This window comes from Aedes aegypti, chromosome 3 (assembly GCF_002204515.2).
Source record: "Aedes aegypti strain LVP_AGWG chromosome 3, AaegL5.0 Primary Assembly, whole genome shotgun sequence".
Classification (NCBI taxonomy): domain Eukaryota; kingdom Metazoa; phylum Arthropoda; class Insecta; order Diptera; family Culicidae; genus Aedes; species Aedes aegypti.
The window spans coordinates 330,306,486-330,329,793 of record NC_035109.1 but is presented as its reverse complement, the minus strand read 5'-3'; the positions used below and the strand labels follow the sequence as shown (position 1 = coordinate 330,329,793).

The 23,308-nt window shown below is 39.8% G+C and overlaps 2 protein-coding genes across 2 annotated transcripts in view; one reads left to right on the top strand and one right to left on the bottom strand.

Annotated features, from left to right (window-relative positions):
* The window catches only part of LOC5577772 (extensin), a 59,730-nt gene that overhangs the window by 20,754 nt on the left and 15,668 nt on the right, over window positions 1-23,308 (top strand). The gene's annotated exons all lie outside the window — the stretch shown is intronic.
* On the bottom strand, window positions 7,434-21,429 carry LOC5577771 (peptide transporter family 1). Its single transcript, XM_001663496.2, has 6 exons — window positions 21,175-21,429; window positions 9,875-9,927; window positions 9,728-9,806; window positions 9,077-9,663; window positions 8,040-9,017; window positions 7,434-7,978 (listed from the first exon to the last, which is right to left on the bottom strand). The coding sequence occupies exons 1-6, from the start codon at window positions 21,197-21,199 to the stop codon at window positions 7,550-7,552; spliced, it is 2,151 nt and encodes a 716-aa protein (XP_001663546.2). The 5' UTR covers window positions 21,200-21,429; the 3' UTR covers window positions 7,434-7,549.

The window sequence follows — 23,308 nt, the reverse complement described above, 5'->3', positions numbered from 1 at the left end:
AGCAAAAATATTTTGATAGTTATGTTTTCATTATCAGCTGCAAGTTTTATAGAATCTCTTTGAAGACTATTGTGAAACATCTGTAGGTTTTTTTTTTTATAATCAAAATATTTGACGTAAGATTTTATTTTGTTTTTAGTATAAAGGGTGTAAGTGTGCATAATTGTACATGTACATGTATGCAAATGTATGTATGTCTGTATCTTACTTACGTGGTAGAGCAGAAAATTGAATTGAAGTCACTAAATGATTTTGTTCTGGCATGCATCTTTCGCCTCTGAAATTTTTATTCTTTATGTTGCAATTTCTTTATCAGGGTACGTCTATAAATTACGTCACGCAAAGTTTTGCCGAACTCATCCTCCTAAATTTTTCTCTGTATCACACTTTTTGTATGGATTTCAATTTTTATATGGGTAGTCACGTTTCCTTGTAACCCCCTCCTTCCTCTTCTGTACGGGACGTAATTTATGAATTACTCCTCACCTGTAGTTTTTCAACTTGTTTACATTGTAATGGGTCGAAGAGCATGAAAATATTTTTGATTAATCACGAAAATAAACTTATACAACAACTAGATATGGAGGACACACTTTCAAGATTTTTTTGGATCCCCACCATAGACTTGAATTTTTTTTGGTAAAATAAGGTTTAATATATGGGAATACGACTATGAATAACAAAAACGAAGCTGAATTCCAATTGTGAGATACCTTGGGCGTTAACGGGTTAACAAAACTTATATTTGTCTCTAAAAAATAGAACTGTAATCTACAATGTGCCATCTTTTTCTCTATCCCAGACCGATAACTGTTAAGAAATATTTCAGTTTTCTACATTCTAAATTCACCCAATATGTAGAGTCGTTAAATTCTACATAGAGCGTATTTCCATATCTTATCATTTTTATGACTAGTACTTGTAATCGTAAAGTCATTTTTAGGTCACTTTTTGGTCACTATGTTTATCATTTTGGTCACTTAAGTCACTATTATGTTCCTGTCTGACCGCTATCAGGTCTGCATTAAATACATTTTAATATACCTACAAGTTGAAAAGGAGAAATATACTCAAATTGTTCCACACAATTAGCTTTATTAATTAAATTTACGGCCACAATTACTGTATTCAATGCCGGAAGACATAGATATAGTGAGGAAAAAGTGTAGTATATAGGACTAGTAAGATTGTGGGGCTTGGGGATGCTACAAAGGTCATTATCCAAATACTTCAGTTTACTGTAGCGTAGCTGTAGTATAATTGGTAATACGCCCGTGTACAGAATGGAAATGGTGGGTTCAAGTCCCGCCGACTACATATACTTTAAGCACAATGCTACCACAATTACACTTAATTTGGCAAACATATCCCCTAAAAGTAAAAATAGCTGACTGCAGAAGTCGAAATAAAATAGAGTTAATCAAATACACGATTGGAAAATGTATGATAAACACGTTGGAATCGAAGTTCTTTCTCCAGATTGTGCGATATTTGCCAGAAACCATTCGCTAGAAAACTATTCGCCAGAATGACATCCGCCAGAAAGTACCATTTGCCAGAATGTACCACTCCCCAGAATTGACCACCCTCTAGATTTTTTTTTTTAAATTTTATTTTTTAGTTAAATCAAATTTGTAATTGTAGGAGAAATGACCGAGCCCGAGCGTTAACAAATTTTATGAGATTATTTTTGTTGGTATTATGAAAAAAAGTACAGGGTCTCTTGGACACCATCCGTTTTTGGTATTGTATTCTATTTCTAGGTACAAATACTAGGTACTACAAGGTACCTTACATCCTTACGGTTCAAAGAAATATCGAGAAGCCGGGCATTCAACGATCAACATCAACATTTGTACTTTATAAATATGAATTGAACAGACTGCACTTAATCCTGAGGGAAGAAAGAAGAAAAACACACAATAGAATAACAATTTCATCATTGAAAGCTGCTTCACTATGTATGAAAGTTACTGCTACTGATGTAAATATTTGATATTCAGCACGACGGATACTACAGTAAGGTTTTTTAATATAAGTTGTCTCTACACAATGGTTCTTCTTTTCATCATAAGCTGTGCTTCAAAGTTTTGATGCTTTTTTGGACTAATTAATTAGATATTACCGAGATTTCGATATACGTTGAACAGTTGCAACGGGCCATCTGTACAAAAAAAGTAATCAATGCCTCCACTCGCAATCCAAAGTTACATTTACTATAACAACATTCATGAGCTTTTAGACATATGAAACAGTTGTAAAATATAAAGAACATCCTATATATGAATAATGGGGAATTCTTATATGCCCCAAACCATATCAAGTAACGATATGCAATTACACTTTTTCGAATATTTTTCATGTACTGAAATTTAGGGGCCCATTATCACTAGGAACCGAACGTCATTTCCTCGAACGCCAGTTACCCGAATGACACTTTTCCCGCAATCCATTCTCCCGAATGACTCGAAATGTGTATGGGTCGTAGTATTTGGATAGAATCACATCTTTCAACCTCCCTTAAACGACCACCTTGTTTATAGACGTCCCCAAAATAGATGCAGTTCAAAATGGATAAGAAACAATCTTCAGTGACAGACTGGTGAACTAGAAAAAACGATAAAGAAAACAAGAAAAAACGCTGAGTTCGGTGAAATTTTAAAGAACCGCTGATCAAAAAAGAAGATTGCATATCATATGAACCATTTATCACCTTGAAATATAAAAAGTTATGAGTATCAAAACTTTTCGAGGTTGTAGACCACTTGAGAAAATTTTTCAGGGAACTGGCATTTGCGGAACTGCTGTTTGGGGAAACTACATTTTACAACAGTTAAAATTAGGTAAAACAGCTTGTATTGTATCGAAACTTCATAGGCAAAACTCTCGCAGAAGATGTAGCGTAATATAATATGTTATATTGTCTATAGTAATATATTGCTGTGTGCATTTGAAATGCAAATTTCAAAAGCAGGAACACCAAATGCGGTAAGATTTTCAACAAGGAAGGCGAAGTCAAAGTTTGGTGTTCTTTGCTAGGTTGGCGGTGATATTGATCATGGTTGCTGAGTATCCTTTGGTTACTTTGTGTTACCGAATTTGTGAGACTGGATTTCCATGTCAAACGCAAACAGCAATAACATGTTAGATTGTCTCCGCTCTGTGCACTAGCAGAATGCTTAAAATGTGAAGAACGATATTATTAGCGTACTATTAGTTCAATTTAGTACTCTTGAAGATGTGAAAAGGGGCACAAGTCGAATATTGTGACGGCTATCTTTGGATTCCGGGATGTTTCACCATGTATTAATTGATCAAAATCGACAAGAAAAATAATTCTGGGGAATGGTACTTTCTGGCGAATGGTACATTCTGGCAAATGGTTTTCTGTTAAAATGGTACTTTCTGGCGAATGGTTTTCTGGCAGATGTCATTCTGGCAAATAGTTTTCTGGCGAATGGTTTTCTGGCAAATATCGCACAATCATTTCTCCTAGACCCGACTGCATTACAACGGAATTGTAACTGATTTTGTTACAGAGTTAACATTTTTTCTAGCAAAATATATTTAACATATTTTGTTAGAAAAAAATTGCTAACTCTGTAACAAAATCAGATAGTATTCCGCCATCTAGATGTTATATCACATCCATATACTTCGCAATCGGTCCATCAGAAAAAAATCACATTTTTCAGAAAAAAGTTTTATTTTTGATTCATTCATTTAAAGTTTCGAATTCGGTCATGGTTTTAGACTTAGGTTTAAATTTGTTGGGGTACCTAGGGTGTTTCGAGGTGGAAATGATATGGAAATTCAAGAAACCTAAACAATAGTTTTATGAAAATAGTGTCAAATTGATCTGCTTGACATAATGTAAGTCATCTCCAGTGTTGTGAAAAACACAATTTCTCACAACTCACGCTTGAGATTTTTCATGCGTGAGTTGTCAAACACGCAACTCAGCAGTAAAAAAAACATGGATAATTTGGCTCACCTTTTTGACTTATTGTCTCGTATTTCCACAGTTTATCAACACACGGCAATAATTTCTTGTTAGTCTGGTAGAATTATAGTCATCCTTTCTAACGTCAACAACAACATTCGGGTTTCACGAGTTTTTGACGGGTTTTGCGACTGAATCATTTTTACGGTTGGAGTTGATTGACCATCGAGTTAGGGAGGTATCGAGATACAGAACACAAATTTTTCAAGTTTTAAAATTTTGATTATTTCAACGAAGTACATTTAAAATAGTAAATTATTAAATGTGAAATATACTAAATTTTCAGTACATTTAGCAACGTGACACTTTTCGCATAGTCTTAAAAAATCATATTTTTTATCACCCTGAAATGACTTGTCAAACTTTCTTTTTACTATCACTATAATCATAGTTATCGAATTTATGAAATTTATTAACATTTTGAGAATATTTGAAAATTTTCATGGGAATATCGAGTTTGAGAGGTAAACTTGCGTAGGAAACTGAAACAGATCGCATCGAGTTAGGGAACATCGAGTTAGAGAGGTATCGACTTTGTTTTCCTTATGTTTATTTGAAAGGCACTCTGTGCTCATGGCCGCCACTGTGCCGAAATCATAGTTCTTCTTTATCGATACAGATTCTATTTTTAACTATTCCATATTTACATCACTCTCTTCTACTCTATTTACTCTCACACTTAGCAGGAAAGAGAGTGCTCTGCTGTTGATCCAATCAATTTCCATATAATCCATAGTCCATTGCTCTTGCGGTGGTTCATTTTGCCGTGTTCCTGAGTCGTTTGAGGCTAGCCGCCTTCGAAGAGGGTCAGTTTGTCTCAGTCACGATCTGATACTGACGGAGGATGGATGTGCTCCCCAAAGTATGGCCCTCCGTGCGGCTTCTTTTGGTGGCTGGACGGGGTTTTGTTTTTTTTTTGTGGAGGAGCTGGGAATCGAACCCATCACTTTCCGCTTATGAAGCGAAATGCGTAACCTCACGGCTACGGACCCCTCCTAGGTATCGACTTATAGAGGGATCAAAGTATGCCAGATTGAAGGGACCGCGCATTCCATCGAGTTAGGGGAAATATCGAAATACAGAATATAGAGTAAGGGAGAGTTGACTGTATCAACTGTTTGGAGTTTGGAAAATATTGAATACTAATACGACAAAAGGTGAATTTGCAAAGATAGTTCTAAGACAGAGACTCATCGAAACAACACAGCAAGCGCGCTCACAACCCTTTGTCTCAACTTTTGCGGATTGGGATACAATCACAAGAAAAATTGTAAACCAGTATTGAACATAAAATTAAATTTATTTTATGGATGCTGTTGAATAATGTGGCAATGTTTATCAATACGAAGAAATTCTCAAAAATTGCAATGCAAAGTCTAGAAACTCGCTGTACACGCGGTGAGCGATCATTGTCATATTCTCTTTAAGTGGTGATAAACTGTTGTTGCGGAATTAAGTTGTTGCAACAAGAATTGGAGAAGACAATGTTGTTGCTGCGTGTTGGTTGACAAGCAAGTTGAAAGGAAGGCTCTTTTCCGGTTGTGCTGTAGGGGAAAACAGAAAATGAAACATGTGAGAAGGGTTATATTCAAATCTATGCAAAAGAAATCATGTTATTCAAGCCGCCACATGAAAACTGCACAAGAGGTCCCAAAAGTGGTCATTTGAAGCCCTATCGGAACCTGTCACTGAATTGCCGGCAATAATCAGACCACTTATAATTCACGACATGGCATTTATTCATATCTTGGTAGAAAATCATGAGTGTTGAGCCGTCTAAAGGTAGCAGTGCATGATATTTTGGAAATGTCACTTTAAGGCTCCTACCGAAACCTATATCCGGTGATCATGTTCCCGGAACGACCACAATAGTCTTCAAATTGAAACAGGTGATAAAGTGAATTAAATCAACGTTATATTGATTTTTAAAAGTTTTCGATAAAGTTTCTTACATTTCCCTCATATTTTTTATGAAATACTCTAAGTACCTCAACAAATTTGGACCTGAGTCCCAAACCATCCCCGAATTCTAAATTGTCAATGCCTGAATCAAAAATATAACACATTTGAAATTTTACCTGAAAATTTCATCGAAATTTATTGAACGATTACGATGTCGGCACCCAGTACTGTAGAGATTAAAGGAAAACTGAGATACTTGATGTCATTTTCGTGTTCAACTTTTCAAAAAGGTTCCAGGTTCTGTTCTTTAGTTTATTGAGCGAACGGAGAACTCATTTAACCCTTCAGACATGTCCTTCCAAAGGATACCATCTGGTAAGCCTAATTTTACGGTATTGCTGATCTAAGCTGAAAATGATTATAAAACGAAGCCAAACCACATATTTTCATGAGTCTAGGCAACCAAACATCGTTTCGAGCTGAAAATTAGATCGATGGAGAGCTTGTAACCAATCGACCAAATTTTCAACGCTAATGGTTGTCAGGTTCTCTAGATCTGTGAATTTGAAAATTTGAAGTTTGGTTTCGTTATATACTCATCTTAGCTATCAACACCCGATATGTCAGTGAAAATGAGCTCCAGTTACAAAATTCTAAAGTTCGGCTCATTAAGGTATCAACTAGTGTATTTGTCGTTCTGGGCTTAATTGAACGCCATCCAAACAGTGACATAGGGTCAACTTTCAATATTTTTGTAACGAAAATCCCATACAAAGTGTGAATTAAATGTGCCAGCTGGTAGAGCAACCAATTGAGAGTTGAGATATAGAGCTATACCCCAATAACTTTTTCTTGTTTGGTTTTGGTTTTCACTGAAGTTGTTACTGTCGCTTGATAGCTTTGACTTGTTTTAGTTCAATCAACAAAAGCAGTGCCAATTTATTATAAAATCTGTTTTTTTTATACATATCAATTACACTAAGAATTGATTATTATTCTTAAGGCTGATTTAATTTCGCAATAAAGGTAGCATGCACCTGACAAAAGCAAAAGTAAAAATAGCGTGATTTAAAGACAAATCACTTCGATGTCTTCTGCAGAACAAAGAACATCGAAACCTGCACTGCATGATATGCGTTCACTTTGTTCCAATAACTACTGAATCGCAACAAATCAATGCGATAAAACAACAACAAAGCACCATCCAGCGAATCAGGAATCCATCAATTCGCCATAGAGAAGGGTGATGAAATGATTTGACAACTACCTGCCTGCCTGTTACCTCCTGCTGCGAGTACGGTGAAGGTGTCAAAACGTGATTTGGATAGAATCGATCAAGCGTTCCATCGACGATGATCAAAACAAACTTTTCAAAACGGCAGGAAATTCGTAATTGATTGACAGTGTGGTGGCGACGTCTCGAATAACGTGAGTGGGTTGGGTAGACAGCGTAAAGGCATATTTTATAATGCGGAAGAGTATGGAAACACGATTTTTTGTTCCAAATTCTAGTAGATGAATCACACCATTTTCGTTTAGTTTAGATTATTCTACAACAAAAGGAATTTATTTAGCTAATAAGGCTTAACATATAACTGCGACTGTACAACAGTCTGATCTTAATCTCTCTTGCGAGCATCCGAATTATTCGCCCTTGGTGAATGTGGGATTCTCGAGGCCCCGATCATCTTTGCGATCTTCGATGGGTAACGTGGTGTTTGCGTCGTCTTCATCGCTGTAGCTCTTGATCGGAATCGGCTTGTAGTAGTACGCGAGCACGGCAAATATGGCCATATCGATGAACATCAAACATGCAAACAGGACGAACTCCCACTTCTGCGCCTCGAAGATCTTCGCTTCGGCCACAATGACCACGATCAGATTACCAACGGCCACCGTCAGCTGCCAGCAGCCTTGCAGTACCGATTTCATACTCTCCGGGGCTTGGGTGAACGAGAACTCCAGTCCGGTGATGGAGTACATCACCTCTCCGAGGGTCATGACCACGTACTGAGGCACCAACCACAGCATGTTGATCGAGTTCGGTTCGGTTACGACAATAGCTTCAGCTTTCTGGAATGGAATGATAGAGTTAGACATTTTTGTGGATGAAAACGTTTGAGGGAGAACTTACGAGTTCGTTGCCATTTTCTGAGATGATGAAAGCGTAGACGCCTCCAAGTCGCATGGAATACTCCATCAATTTTTTATTGTCCACGCTGATTTCGTACCGGGATGGATAGGATTCGATGATGTCATGGAAATAGGTGGTGTTGCTGTGGCGATCAAATTGTGGATCAGCGTCAAGGTCTTTGAAGACAATTGGCCGATCCTGAGCGGTGTTTCCAAGTACTCGGAACATTGGGAAACCCTTGGAGGATTTGTCAGTGTTGTCCTCGTAGCGGAAGAGTTTCGGTTCGCCGTCACGGTTATTGACCAAGTATGAAATCTGCTTGTACTCTTCCAATTCAAATCTGTCGGTAAAATCAGCGCAGCCAGGTGTATTCGAGGTAAAAGTGTATGTAAAGGACTTATTTCCATTTACGGCGATATATTTTTCCTCAAACATCTCCATCGATTTGAGGATAAAAGTATCGTGGTTCGGAACCTCAGTTTGAACGTTGTATTCGCAAGGCATTCCGTTGAAGATTCGTAACTGTGACTCACCCGCTTGGGGCATAACAGCGTAGGTGCCTTCAAGTTGAATTTCTACAATCGTGGAGATGACGAAGGCAATGCCAGCGAAGATACCGCCTAGGGTGAGCTTCTGCAGTGGACGACGGATTCCGAGTAGGGACAGAAGTGGATAGAACGCCACTTCATATAGAGGAATGAAAATAAGAATTAGCAGTGGATTGATGACCTGCATCTGATCGGGTTTGATAGTCCAGAAACCGAGATCGCCATCCATGCGAGTAGCCTGGAAGGTCCAACGGGATCCTTGTTGATCAAACAGTGCCCAGAAAACTGGCAGCGGGATGTACAGTCGTAGAACGTTGAGCAGAATCTTGGTTTCGTCGACCAACTGTTGGCCCCATCGCTTTTCCGAGTAATCCAGCCAGTGCTCACGAGGGTTGACGGACTTCTCCTTGGAACGGGTGCGGATCGCAGTCTATGGGAAAGAAAATCAGTTAGTATTTTGTATTGGGGCATTTCCTAGTTCCATCGTACCCAGATACATTTGGACACCTTCATGAACATGTTGCCGGCCGGAGCAGTGATCTTGTACAGTGGTTTTCCGAACAAGAAAATGATGATCGACGTAATCATGAGGATTCCAGGTACTCCAAAGGCGAGCGAGAAACAATCATCGGAATCGAAACACTTGACATCCTCTCGCAGAATTGGCGTAATCATGGTGGACACGAATGATCCGGAGTTCACAGCAAAGTAGAACATCGAGAAGAACAGAGCCAGGTACTTGGCCTGCTCGGGCATCTTGAACTGTTCTCCTCCGAATGCCGCCACACATGGTTTGATACCACCAGAACCGATCGCGATCAGCAATAATCCAACAACTGTCATCGCCCGGGCATCCAAATCCAAGGTTGGGATGGCACCGATTGCGATCAACGTACTGCCGCATACGTAGACGATCGAGAGGTACAAGATCGTCTTGAACTTACCCAACCAACTGTCCGAAATGATAGCTCCGATGACGCACATGAAGTACACCAGCGTAGTGAACGAGTGATACAGAACCGTGGCTGTGTCATCGTCATAATCCAGCTTCCGAGTAAGGTACAGAACCAGAATAGCTGCGAAGAATACAATTTTTCTTAACACCAAATCAACGAACCTACATGTAATCAATTTACTTACTTCGCATGCCATAGTAGTTGAAACGCTCGCAGAACTCATTACTGATAATGAAGGGAATCGATCGGGGGTACTTCAATTTCTGCAAACGCAAAACAAAGACACAATCTGTGAAAACAGGCTCTTTCCGCGAAAGGACAGATTACGTACCTTGACATCGGCTCCCTCAACGTCCTTGCCGTCGCCATTGGCCGTCGCGACCTCTGTAACGTGAGATAGATAATGCACTGGATTAGCGTTTTGGACTCCCCATTGGCTATCGATACGGAACAGGTATTTAGCAAAACAACAACTGATAAACGTGTGATATCACCCCTTGGTGTCTGAGTGGCCCAGGGTTGCATTACTTCTCTCGTCAAACGTTGCATAATTGACCGAAGTGGCAATACTGGCTCCTATCAGCGTCGGGGGCGAGCGTCCATCTACCGTCGGCCAAAAGACAGGAGACTTCATATTCGGTGGACCCGGTTTTGATTGATTGACGGACTGATTACATGTGAGTGGAGTTCGGGTCGCACCGCAAAACGCATCTAACTAGTTCGCGCCGAAACGCCTTGTTTTTGAATATGTGCTGGATTCAGGGGCGTGGCCAGATGGGGGATAAGAAAGAGAGGGATTAGCGATATTCGTTGCTTCCCCCCTCAACGGAACATAAACTAAATTCAAACTGAGTTGTACGAAATGTGATATTTTCATTGGATTTTCCCAGTGTAAATAGTACAATCAAAGGAATTGAAGGGTCTATCTAGTTAGAGAGTCGAGTCTAGTACACGAAACTGAAGACGGCCTTACAGTTGAGGTCGAAATACGCTTATTTGTCAAAGGATACTAGTAGTGGAATTAAATGGTATAGTACAAAAATCAGTGCAACTGTGGTTCAAGGGACCATCGAAGTAGCCATGAAAACTAACTTTTACTATGGATCTTTAACTCAATATCGAGATTTGAAATAGGGACAGTGTACCAATTATGGCCATAGTGGTTCCCTATTTGGCCATATGTGTAATTTCGAAAATTTTCACATTTTTAATATTTTTGAATGTTTGAACATCAAGATACATCCTTTATCTTACTCCTAAAACACACAAAATTTTTCAAAATGTGAATAAATTCAAGTTATCATGTATGACGAAATAGGGAACCACTATGGCCATAACTGGTACACCTACCCTAGGGGTATCTGGAGCACGACTTTTTAGAGTTTCTATGGATATTTTGGAAAAAAATGAAAAAATGCGGCATGTTTGTGGAGTTTATGTAAGTCCCTGGTAAAAATTGTTCCCAATTACTTCGCAAAAAGCCTTAAAAAGCACCGTGGGTCGTTATGGGCTGCATATTATCCCAGACTCCAGAGTTAGAGTGAGTTGACCGTATTAAATATTGTATCATGATGAATTTCATGGTGTCCCAATGATTTTGGGCTTGTACCCCCGAGATTGTTAGGCTTTTACCAAAGCTCATTCAGAAATTCCATCAAGAATCCATAACAGGATTGCAAAGAATCTGTTGACAATTATTATTTTGAAACACACAATAATTCTACCAACTCTAAGAAATATCTCTGAAAATATATGTTTTGAGATTTGGTCATAAATTTTATTTAATTTTCTTATTTTTGTCAAAAAACTACAACTTAAAGAAAGAAAAAGGGTGTACGAAATTGAATCTTTGATTAAGTTTGAAAATTTTCTGAGCACACGGTGGTACCGAGCTAAGCTTAGTGTGTGGAATCGATTTTGAAAGATATTTTAGACAAAATCACAAAAAATCTAGCGTGTAATTCTTGAAGGAATTTCGGGAAAACTCATGCAGTAATATGGTAACGACTGTTTATTTCATTTTAAAACGCTAACAGTTGGCACCAGCGGTAAAAAGTACAGACACCAACCTTTCGAAAATTCAGTTTCTCTCACTGGCCGCCAAGCGACGACACTTATGTTTGTATTCTACTCACTGATCGCGCTACACTCGATTATCAAATTTCTCAAACCTCCAACACAAGCGCATGGAAGAATGGTAGTCGAGAATTGTCAAAACTTATGGAAAATAATGAAAAACGTAAATTACTTGCAATTAGGAAACTTTACTTGCAATTAGGAAACTGAATGGTCGTATGCTGACAGGGAAGGGGGGGTTTGCTTTTGCAAACCTGGAGCGTCTGTACTCCACGTTAGGAGCGGCTCACAACAGCGTCTGTTCCCCATGTCAGGGGCGGCTGATCATCGTCCGAGTGCCAGAGAAGGACTCTAAGCTAAACTGCGCACTATGGCCCTCCGAACATTTAGGGGGAATGGTCCTCCGGAAATCTAGGGGGTTGGTGTCAGGCCCTGCGAGCCAGCCGTAAAAACACATCAGCACAGGAACGTCAACGAGAGAATACGGACCGGATCAATCGGCAAAGACCACAGCGACGAAAATGGACTAGCGATTGGAAACTCGGTACGTGGAACTGCAAATCTCTCAACTTCATTGGAAGTACTCGCATACTCTCCGATGTACTGAAGACCCGCGGTTTCGACATCGTAGCGCTGCAGGAGGTGTGCTGGACAGGAGCATTGGTGCGAACGTTTAGAGGTAATCATACCATCTACCAGAGCTGCGGCAACACACGCGAGCTGGGAACAGCTTTTATAGTGATGGGTGATATGCAAAGGCGCGTGATCGGGTGGTGGCCGATCAATGAACGAATGTGCAAGTTAAGAATCAAAGGCCGATTCTTTAACTTCAGCATAATCAACGTGCATAGCCCACACTCCGGAAGCACTGATGATGACAAGGACGCATTTTACGCGCAGCTCGAACGCGAGTACGACCGCTGCCCAAGCCACGACGTCAAGATCATCATAGGAGATTTGAACGCTCAGGTTGGCCAGGAGGAGGAGTTCAGACCGACGATTGGAAAGTTCAGCGCCCACCGGCTGACGAACGAGAACGGCCTACGACTGATAGATTTTGCCGCCTCCAAGAACATGGCCATTCGTAGCACCTATTTCCAGCACAGCCTCCCGTATCGGTACACCTGGAGATCACCCCAGCAGACAGAATCGCAAATCGACCACGTTTTGATCGATGGACGGCACTTCTCCGACATAACCGACGTCAGAACCTATCGTGGCGCCAACATTGACTCCGACCACTACCTGGTGATGGTGAAACTGCGCCCAAAACTATCCGTCATCAACAATGTACGGTACCGACGCCCGCCCCGGTACAATCTCGAGCGGCTGAAACAACCGGATGTCGCCAATGCGTACGCACAGCATCTTGAGGCAGCGTTGCCGGATGAGGGCGAGCTCGATAGGGCCCCTCTTGAGGACTGCTGGAGGACAGTCAAAGCAGCCATTAACGATGCTGCCGAAAGCGTTGTCGGATATGTGGAACGGAGCTCAAGAAACGATTGGTTCGACGAGGAGTGCCAGGAGGTTCTAGAGGAGAAGAATGCAGCGCGGGCTGCAATGCTGCAGCATGGTACGCGGCAAAACGTGGAACGATACAGACTGAAGCGGAAACAGCAAACCCGCCTATTCCGGGACAAAAAGCGCCGCCTGGAAGAGGTGGAATGCCAAGAGATGGAGTTGCTGTACCGTTCTCAAGAAACGCGGAAGTTCTATCAGAAGCTCAACACATCCCGCAAAGGCTTCGTGCCGCGAGCTGAGATGTGCCGGGATAAGGATGGGAGCATCTTGACGGACGGACGCGAGGTGATCGAAAGGTGGAAGCAGCACTACGATGAACACCTGAATGGCGCAGAGAACACAGGCACAGAAGGTCAGGACAGCGAAGGCGATGGCTACGTCAGCACAGCGGATAGCGGAAATCAACCAGCTCCCACGATGGGGGAAGTTAAGGATGCCATTCAACAGCTCAAGAACAACAAAGCCGCTGGCAAGGATGGTATCGGAGCCGAACTCATCAAGATGGGTCCGGACAGGTTGGCCGCTTGTCTGCATCGGCTGATAGTCAGAATCTGGGAAACGGAACAGCTACCGGAGGAGTGGAAGCAAAGCGTTATATGCCCTATCTACAAAAAGGGCGACAAACTGGAGTGTGAAAATTATCGTGCAATCACCATCCTAAACGCCGCCTATAAAGTGCTATCCCAGATTCTCTTCCGTCGTCTATCACCTATAGCAAACGAGTTCGTGGGAAGTTATCAAGCAGGTTTCATCGACGGCCGCTCGACAACGGACCAGATCTTTTCCGTGCGGCAAATCCTCCAGAAATGCCGTGAGTACCAGGTCCCTACGCACCATTTGTTCATCGATTTCAAGGCGGCATACGATAGTATCGACCGCATAGAGCTATGGAAAATCATGGACGAGAACAGCTTTCCCGGGAAGCTCACAAGATTGATCAGAGCAACGATGGACGGTGTGCAAAACTGCGTGAAGATCTCGGGCGAACACTCCAGTTCGTTCGAGTCTCGGCGGGGACTACGACAGGGCGACGGACTTTCGTGCCTGTTGTTCAATATTACGCTTGAAGGTGTCATGCGGAGAGCCGGACTTAACAGTCGAGGCACGATTTTCACGAGATCCGGACAATTTGTTTGCTTCGCGGACGACATGGATATTATTGGGAGAAAATTTGAAACGGTGGCAGATTTGTTCACCCGCCTGAAACGCGAAGCAACAAGAGTCGGGCTAATGGTGAATGCGTCGAAAACAAAGTACATGCTGGTTGGCGGAACTGAGCGCGACATGACCCGCCTAGGAAGCAGTGTTACGATAGACGGGGATACCTTCGAGGTGGTGGACGAGTTCGTCTACCTCGGATCCTTGTTGACGGCTGACAACAATGTTAGTCGGGAAATACGAAGGCGCATCATCAGCGGAAGTCGTGCCTACTATGGGCTCCAGAAGAAACTGCGGTCAAGAAAGATTCACCCCCGCACCAAATGCACGATGTACAAAACGCTCATAAGACCGGTAGTCCTCTATGGGCATGAGGCGTGGACTATGCTCGAGGAGGACTTGCAAGCTCTTGGGGTTTTCGAACGCCGAGTGCTGAGGACGATCTTCGGCGGCGTGCAGGAGAACGGCGTGTGGCGGCGAAGGATGAACCACGAGCTCGCTCAACTCTACGGCGAACCCAGTATCGTGAAGGTAGCTAAAGCTGGAAGGATACGCTGGGCAGGGCATGTTGCAAGAATGCCGGACAACAACCCTGTAAAGATGGTGTTCGCCACGAATCCGGTCGGAACAAGAAGGCGTGGGGCGCAGCGAGCTAGGTGGATTGATCAGGTACACCAGGACCTGGAGAGCGTGGGTCACAGTCGAGGATGGAGAGAAGCGGCCATGAACCGAGGGAATTGGCGAAATATTGTTGGCGAGGCTTTATCAAGATAATTGATGTAAAGCCAAATAAGTAAGTAAGTAAGTAGGAAACTGAATCAAAAAAGTAAAGATTAGAATAGAAGCGTAATGTGAGGTGGGCACATCGTTTCTCTTCGAGTTTGACGTTTCACAATAGCGGGTTCTACAGTTGCATAAAACAGTATTTCGTGCAACATTCTCACCAGATGATGACGTTAAACTGAGCGATGAATTTTAGAGGAAATTGTTCTAAGCGTTACGTCTCTTTATCTGTGCCTAGACCATTTACGTCCTCGAAGAGACCCAATCTCCTAAAGAAAATTTCTGAAAAAAATTTCTAAAAAATCTCTTTAAAAACCTTGACATGAAATCCTGAGGAATTCTCTACATATTCTTAAAGAAATCCGTGATACTATCTGCAGAATGACTGCATACATTCTGGAATTATTATAGGATTAAATTGTGGATGAATGGAGAAAGGAGAATATTTTATGGCCGCTTTAATTGATCAAATCTTTAAAGTTTTTCTTATCCGTTCAAACCCGTTAAGGTGAAGATGCATCGAAGCCAAACCTCGAATTTTCAAGAGCACAAATCTAGAGAACCTGACAACTGTTCGTGCTGAAAATCTAATCGATTGGTCACCACCAGCGAGTGACCAGTGAGTAGCATTTTCAACACAAACGGTTGTCTGGTTCTCTAGATTTGTGCTCTTGAAAATTCAAGGTTTGGTTTCGATGCATCTTCACGTTAACTGCACCCGTTGATTAGCCCAGAAATTGAATTAAATCACATTTTAGACTTTTCTAACTGTTGGAGAATGAGAATAAGTTTGCGTTATTTTTAGCGTTACGCTCCGTACTTAAGTTTAGTTATACTCACACAAAAATGATGCGGAAAGCATCAAAAGTTGTAATCTTGGGGGAAATAGGTGGCAACACAGTGTAAAAAAATAATATTCGTAAACTAAGGAACTTTCGACAGCCAATATCTGAGATATGAGACGTGTTATGATATTTTTGAAAAACGAAAATAATTCTGCAACCCTGAAATTAAAAGTAGTATTTTGGTGCTTGAGACAGAAACATGTTCCACAGTGTAATGTATTTGAGATCTTTCGTCCCCTACAGAAAATCCTGGTTACGCCCGTGGCCGGGATCAATCAGTCGTTAGTGTCGATTACGATGGTCTTGTTTGCCCACATTTGCTTTCTTTGTCGAGTGCTACATATTTGGTGATCGTCCACTGAGATCGCCTAGGTAGGGGTGATATTTCAATTTGGACAACTCTGTTAGCTGATCGCCATATGGTCAACCTGTTCGATGTTGTCGGTGGTCATTGAGCAGTGTGTCAGATCCAGTTGGTCGAAAGCGACTTGATCAGGTGCCGGATCCCAATGGAAACGGTTCCTGTAGGCATTTGCCTATCAACGCAGGCAGCGTTGACGAAATGAAATTTACGACTTAATCCGCTATTGAGCAAGTCGATAACGATTTGATTGTTTCTTCTAATCGGTTGAGGGTCGACAATCGACTATGATTGGTGATCAGACGTGGCGTTATCGCGTTCCAATACTGTTATTGTTTATTAATGCTACGGTCTCTATTATGGTGGTATTTCCCTCGCTCTTATCACTGATTGTTTGACACTTTTATAGATAAATTTTTCCACCCGTACAAAAAGTATTTACAGCTCGACTCAAGTGAAAGACGAGTCGATAAACCTAAATGTCTTATCTAATCTAGTTCATGGAGGCACGCACCACGGCAACCTCTCCGTAGATCATAAATTGGCACTTGCCTTTCCGTTCTTAATTAGTCTTCGTACTAATACAAATCGACTTTAATTTACAATACAGTTGACACTTAACAATGACCGACAGTAAGGACGTAATCAAACACCGATGGTGACGTCCCACGCTGCCGCCCACGCTATCTGTAAAGTCATTCAAAGTTGAATGGGATTTCTGATAAGTGCAGAATCAGGGGTTCAATAAAAAACGTTATCGCTGGAAAACGGGTAAAAGTGAATAGCAGCCTCTTATTCGTAGCCGTCGTTGGTCGCAGAAATGACCGATGGGATGTCACCCGTTGATGGCTGATGGCATTGGTATGGATTTAGTGGAAAATATACTTTGGATCGTTTGTAACAGCTGATATTTGAATGGTGATGTAATATGTTATCAGAGATGATAGCTTCATTGTACTACCATTTATTAATCATTATTATTATTATAATATGATTAAGCTTGCGACATTCTAACAGGAACAGAGTCTACTTATCAGCTTAGTATTCTTATGAGTAGTTTCATAGTCATTTACTGAGAACTTTCTTTGCCAATCGATCTTTAGAGTAAGGTGAGGCAAAAGTTTCGTTCAAGTAGAAGACTATTACTTAATATATTAGAAAAATCGATTGAATTTTTTTTTTAGAAATTATGGATATTAATTATTTTTAGAAGAAAAATTTGTAATTTGAGGTCGTATTTTCATTCCATTCCATGAAGAGAAATTAAATTGAAATACAATGCGATTATTATTAATGTAATGGCATAACTACACTCTTAAAAATAATGAAAATACCGTGGATGTAATTCTTGTTATTACTGAATTACACGATGCAAGTGATGGAACGACACAAAAACGTGTCCTTAAAGATGTATTGAACAAAAAAAAATGTAATTTCACATGTAAAAGCACACGAAAGCGAAAGAACTATGAGCGACATTTTCCGAATCAGATACTACAGTATTTGAAACTGTATACAAATTTACGTCATCCGACTCCCTTCTTTTATGTGCATCCCAAAAGACGTAAATCACATGATTTTTTAAGAGTGTGTAGACCTATCGTAAGGATGCTTTGAGGTGTTTTGACTATTGAGCTCTCGCTGAGCGGTGTCACGAACACATGCGCAAATTTGCTGGTTGAAAATACTGCCATTTGATTTTGCTGGGAACAGCTGATCTTTGTATATATTTTCCATCAGCAATTTTTAAGTAGTGTTGGTGACATGTACCGTGTATGTACACGAGCGCAGAAATCACTATTGCATAAATGTTTGAAAAACAGTTTGGCCCATAATGGGACAAAACTTCGAATCAGCAGTGCAAAAGCTCGAGCCATACATATTATCTGACGGAAAAATGTGTAAATGACCTTAAATCAACAAATTAACTTTGATTTAAAAAAAAAATGAGTGACCGCGGCAATAAAAAACATCAAAATTTCTTATTTACACAAGAATTGTGACAAACGGCTATATTGTATGACTAGTATAAATTATTCCTGTCACAAAAATATCGATGTTTTGTGTTTCAGTCAGCGAACTTTTGTCTTACAGTAGTTTCGAGCAGACACCAAGTATACGCGCTTCTTAGCAAGAGCTTGAGATCAGCTCGCCATGAACGCACAAACATCCAAAAACTTTTAGTTCTAGAGAAGGATTCGGTCATTGTGTCAGCCTGAAAGTTTACGAGGATGTATAAAATATATCCTCAAAACAGATTTTACCATCAAAATATGTACCAATTTGGTAGTCTTGTTGAAATAATTGAATTTCTTTTGAATGTTATGAAAATCCTTTGGAAATAGCCTATATTAAGGCGTTTCCCGCGGTATTATTGTATTTAGTTCATGCCTTAATTTGTCAACTTGACGAATCAATGATTTTTGTCATTATGGATGGGACCGAAGATTCATGTCTCACATTAGTTCTACAAATGGTATGAGCAAGGAAAATGTGATTGTTACTAAAAATGGCATCGCCGAAAACGATTCCGTTGTAAAATCTTTCATAAGTTTATTCAATTAAGCTACATTAACGAACAACTAATAAGAATCAGAATTTCCATTGGACATTGGCTACTCTTAGGCGTATTCCGTGGTTCAAAATGTTTTCATCTTTGAAATAACTCAAAAATGACTTGTAAGAGTTTGATTTTCATATTTAGCTTCAGGGGCCATGATTTAAGTAAGTAACGACATTTTCAATATTACCGAACATTTTTTATATGGGTGATCAATGATACCACATATCAGCTAAATCAATTCACTTAAAACATTTATTTAAACATACTTAAATCATTTTAAAACTAAAATACGGTATATAATCACGAGCGGTGGGTGTTTTAAAAATATAAAACTTACAACATTTGCATTTTCAAATTTAAGAAATATCCTAAAAACTGATCAATGTTACGGATTACGGTACTACAGTACGTTTGCGTCTGGTCATGATGACAATTTTTTTCATTTGAGGTAATCAAAAGATACAGAAATTTGTAGCAAAATCCAAAGGTCAAGATAATTAGGCAGAGTTTTTTACTGAAATTTTCCTAGCTATTGTGACAAATATGCATAATATATTAAAAAAAAAAGTTTGTGCAGATAATCAGATTTTTTAAGCATTTCAATAGAAATCCGTTCAAGGCTCAAGAGAAGTTACACCGGTTTTTTTTTTAAATTAAAGTTTCTGCCTCTATTTTTAACAAATTTTATTAGAAATGCATACACAGATTTCCCCAAGAAATCATTCATCAATTTTGCCAAAACATTTTTATTTCATCAAACCCAAATTATCTCCTTACAGTTTTGGACGGTTTCAAATTGGAAACTAAAAAGTAAACAATATCATTGCCTTATAAGTTTGGAGAGGAATAATCTTGGTGATATTTTTTACCCCTAATGTTTGATCTAGAACAGTCCTAACACAAACAAATATAGCTGAAAAAAGTTTTCTGTTTCAAGTTATCGCACAGTTTTGTTGTTAACTTTTTTATTTCGTATTAGAAATCGTCTTAAACTTCATAAAATGTGTATAAGCATTTCAAAATCTTATAAAATGTTTAATTCGCGTAATTTTTAATACTTAACCTTCTGATCATTACACACAAAACTATAAGCCTCCAAACATTATCATTTCGTATAAAAATAGGCATTTGTTCACATTTTTATTTCCAACTTTGTAGTTGCCTGATATTATTCAACTAGATTTTTTTTTTTTTAAATTTAGTTAAGGTGAGAATGCATCAAAGCCAAACTTCGAATTTTCAAGAGCACAACTCTAGAGAACAGGAGAACCGTTTGTGCTGAAAATTTGAATCACCGGTGGTCGTGGTGGCAGGTGGTGACCAATATATCAGATTTTCAGTGCGAATGGTTGTCTGAATCTCTAGATTTGTGCTCTTAAAAATACGAACTTTGACTTCAATGCATCTTCACCTTAAACACTTCGTGGTATAGTTCCTCAAGAGATCCCCTTTGAGAAATTCCTCATAACGAGGCGTAACGAACTTCACACGAAAATAATTTTTCATCTGCTGCGAACCGAGTTATATGGCGCGGAATTGTTGACGCGGTTTTATTGTAATAACTGATGCTAGAATTCTCCCAGAAAAAAATTCAATGGTTCCAAGATTACGGTAGGGTATCTCTACACATTAAAAAAATAAAATAAAATAAGATAAAAAACCATCACGAACAAAATTTAAATAACATTAACATTTTCGTCAAAGCTTGTTCGTCAGAAACTTCTCAAGAAGCGAGTGAAGAACTAGCCATATGTGTTAAAATTCACGTTAATGAAGCAAAACAAAAAATCTCAAGAAGCGCTACCAAAATGTTTGTAAAGAATTTCATCTGAATGTTATTCAACAGTTTCACAAAAAATATCTTAAATATTTTAAAGATTCCATTTGGAGTATTGCACATAATATGTTTAACATGTTTAGACACCACAATTTTTGAGTTTTTTTTTTAGTTTAACTTCAAGAAAAAGTGAAATTTTGTGGTATGAATACACTTCATGAATGAATTGTTTAACTCTAAATCATCATCTCAATTTGAGAAGTAATCCTTGATTTGTTTCTCAGTACCAATTCCTAAACCAATATCAAAAAACCAAATCTTAACTGTTCTACAGCGACACACATCACCTCTCCCAACAATGTTTAGCTTTCAGTCGTCTACCAACTTGTCTAGACAATCGACGTCATTCCGTTGACACTCTCGCTTTCCACGACAGTCTATGCAATACCGCTATGATTACAGTTATATCCACTAATTCACACGATCGCACTAACTTATTCAACATTGTTTTGCCATCGCCTGTACAGCTCTTTCCTCTGCTACTAACCTCCATGCTTCGAATCTTCCGTCATGGTTTAAATCGTGTAATAATAAAAATATTCAGCAATAAAAATCAGCTCAAATCACCAATCACCACACTTTTGGGGTTCAACCCTCTACTAGAATCCACTTTCTTCCTACCGATCTACTATCGCGTCAGGTGCTAAGTTATGTTTAAACAGTTTTTTTTTTGTTTCCAAAGAAAGACCGGTTCCGCTCGCGAGAATCGCCACCGGAGGACTGAACCCAATGAAGCGATATTACCTGGTTAAAATAATTACTCATTCCGCAAGAGTGCGACAATACAGCGCACTCCAAAGGTACTCGCCGAGGGCTGCCAGAGCAATTCATCAAATATGATAAGCTCACTTTATGAACCGGTGAGCCTGTGAGCTAGTCCGGCAGAAGATAAGGAGGTTTTTTTTTCTTTTTTCGAATTGTGGTTACTGTTTTGGGAAACGGGGGAAAAGGTGTGAAGATATGGACGTTAGATCAATTTTGGAACTTCTTCTAGCTCCGCGGATATATCAGGAACTATTTGAGCATAAGAGCATACTGAAGGCGATTCGATGAGTGCTCTTCAGGATATTTCTCAATTGAACATCCAGATAACTCTACTAGTTTATCCACTTCTTAAAACTAAATTAAGCTTATTATAATCATTTCGTTAACAACATATTACATTTAATTTGTCGTAGCAATTCAGAATTTCAAGAATATTTGCCATTGAAAACAGAATTTGTTTTCAATGGAAACATCGTGCTAGCAACAATTAGAGAGATTCGCATGTGAGAAAAGTTGTCTCTACCTTCAGGAATTTCATTCACAGTTCTTGAGAGTTTGCACTTGTTTGATAACAGCTTGTCAACGGGTGTCGAACATCGATATTGCCTCCGGTTCGATGATTTCGCCTAGTCTTACACCATGGGAACCATTCGGAGTAAACATCATCAAGTACTGCGGATAAACCAGCTGTGATGGCTAAACGGCATTTGGTACATTCGAAGGAAGGGTGAAATTCTTCTAATCCATGTGATTCCCGCTTCGATGAAAAAGTCACTACGAGTACGGATGCATGAGTTTGATTGGGCCCGAATCACATTGAAATTCACGCAGATCTTCTGGGATCGTAACTTCAGGTATCCCAAAAAAGGATGATTAACGAAATGTGACCGACCACCAAAGGCCAATGCTGAACCAATCGATCAGTCCTCGTGTCACCGTGGGATTTTCACTATCGGTCAGTTTTGCTGAGCAAACGGGAAGATACCCAAGATACGGTTCCCGAATCACTTATTGAGTCAACGGGGCCATTGGTCGAAGTTTTCCGTCGCGATCTTCTTTTCCTTAGCAGCTTCCAGTCTCAAATCCCCGCAATCGAACGCCAATCGGAATGTCACACTTTATCGCTTAATAGGCTATTATTCGTTATCAACGAATACATCACCGTTTGTGATTGGTCATGTGCCTATGATTTGGCGCAAGTTTCTAGTGTGATACGGACAATAGGAGGTAAACTCTGACCAAAGTATTTTGAAGTTACTATACACCACATAAGTGCAACATATTGCTAGGAAGCACTTCATCAAAACGGTTTCCATGCACGTTGGCATCAAAAGCAAAAGTTGAGCAATGAGCTAAGCCAAAACTGATTATTCCAAAGAAATTGTAAACCACTAGGCTGCTCCATAGCTTTGATTACGATTAACGATGGAGAATAGCATCGATTCTGAAATATATTCTCTTACACCTATAAATGTCAAGGTCAAATCAATTTTGATTGTTTTATTGCTTTCCTTTTGTTTATCGTCAGACTTAGCTATCGCCAGAACTTTGCTTTCCACCCATATAAATGCATTGCTCTGTTTGTTGTTTACAATGCGGCACAAAAACCGTAAAGTTCACACTAAATTACATCAATACTGAAAGCAATTGCACCACATCACTTCGAATCAAATTCATTCTGTGCTCCAGCAAACGTGATTGTAGGTCAATGTTTCTTATCGAGATTATTTGATCGCGGTGTTGGCATTTCTTTTTACATTCATTTTTTAAATACAAAAGTGTTCTGTATTAGGCAATACTATCCTCTTGATTTTGTAGAGAGTTTTGCGTCGTCCGATAAATTTGGCTCACGGTTT

What these genes read in the sequence shown, in the direction of transcription:
- LOC5577771 (XM_001663496.2), bottom strand. Translation starts at nt 21,199, where the DNA reads ATGACGGAAGATTCGAAGCATGGAG. An exon ending in TTGAGGGAGCCGATGTCAAG is followed by an intron (nt 9,807 to 9,874) that starts GTACGTAATCTG and finishes TTGCGTTTGCAG; the next exon opens with AAATTGAAGTACCCCCGATC. An exon ending in CAGAAAATGGCAACGAACTC is followed by an intron (nt 7,979 to 8,039) that starts GTAAGTTCTCCC and finishes ATTCCATTCCAG; the next exon opens with AAAGCTGAAGCTATTGTCGT.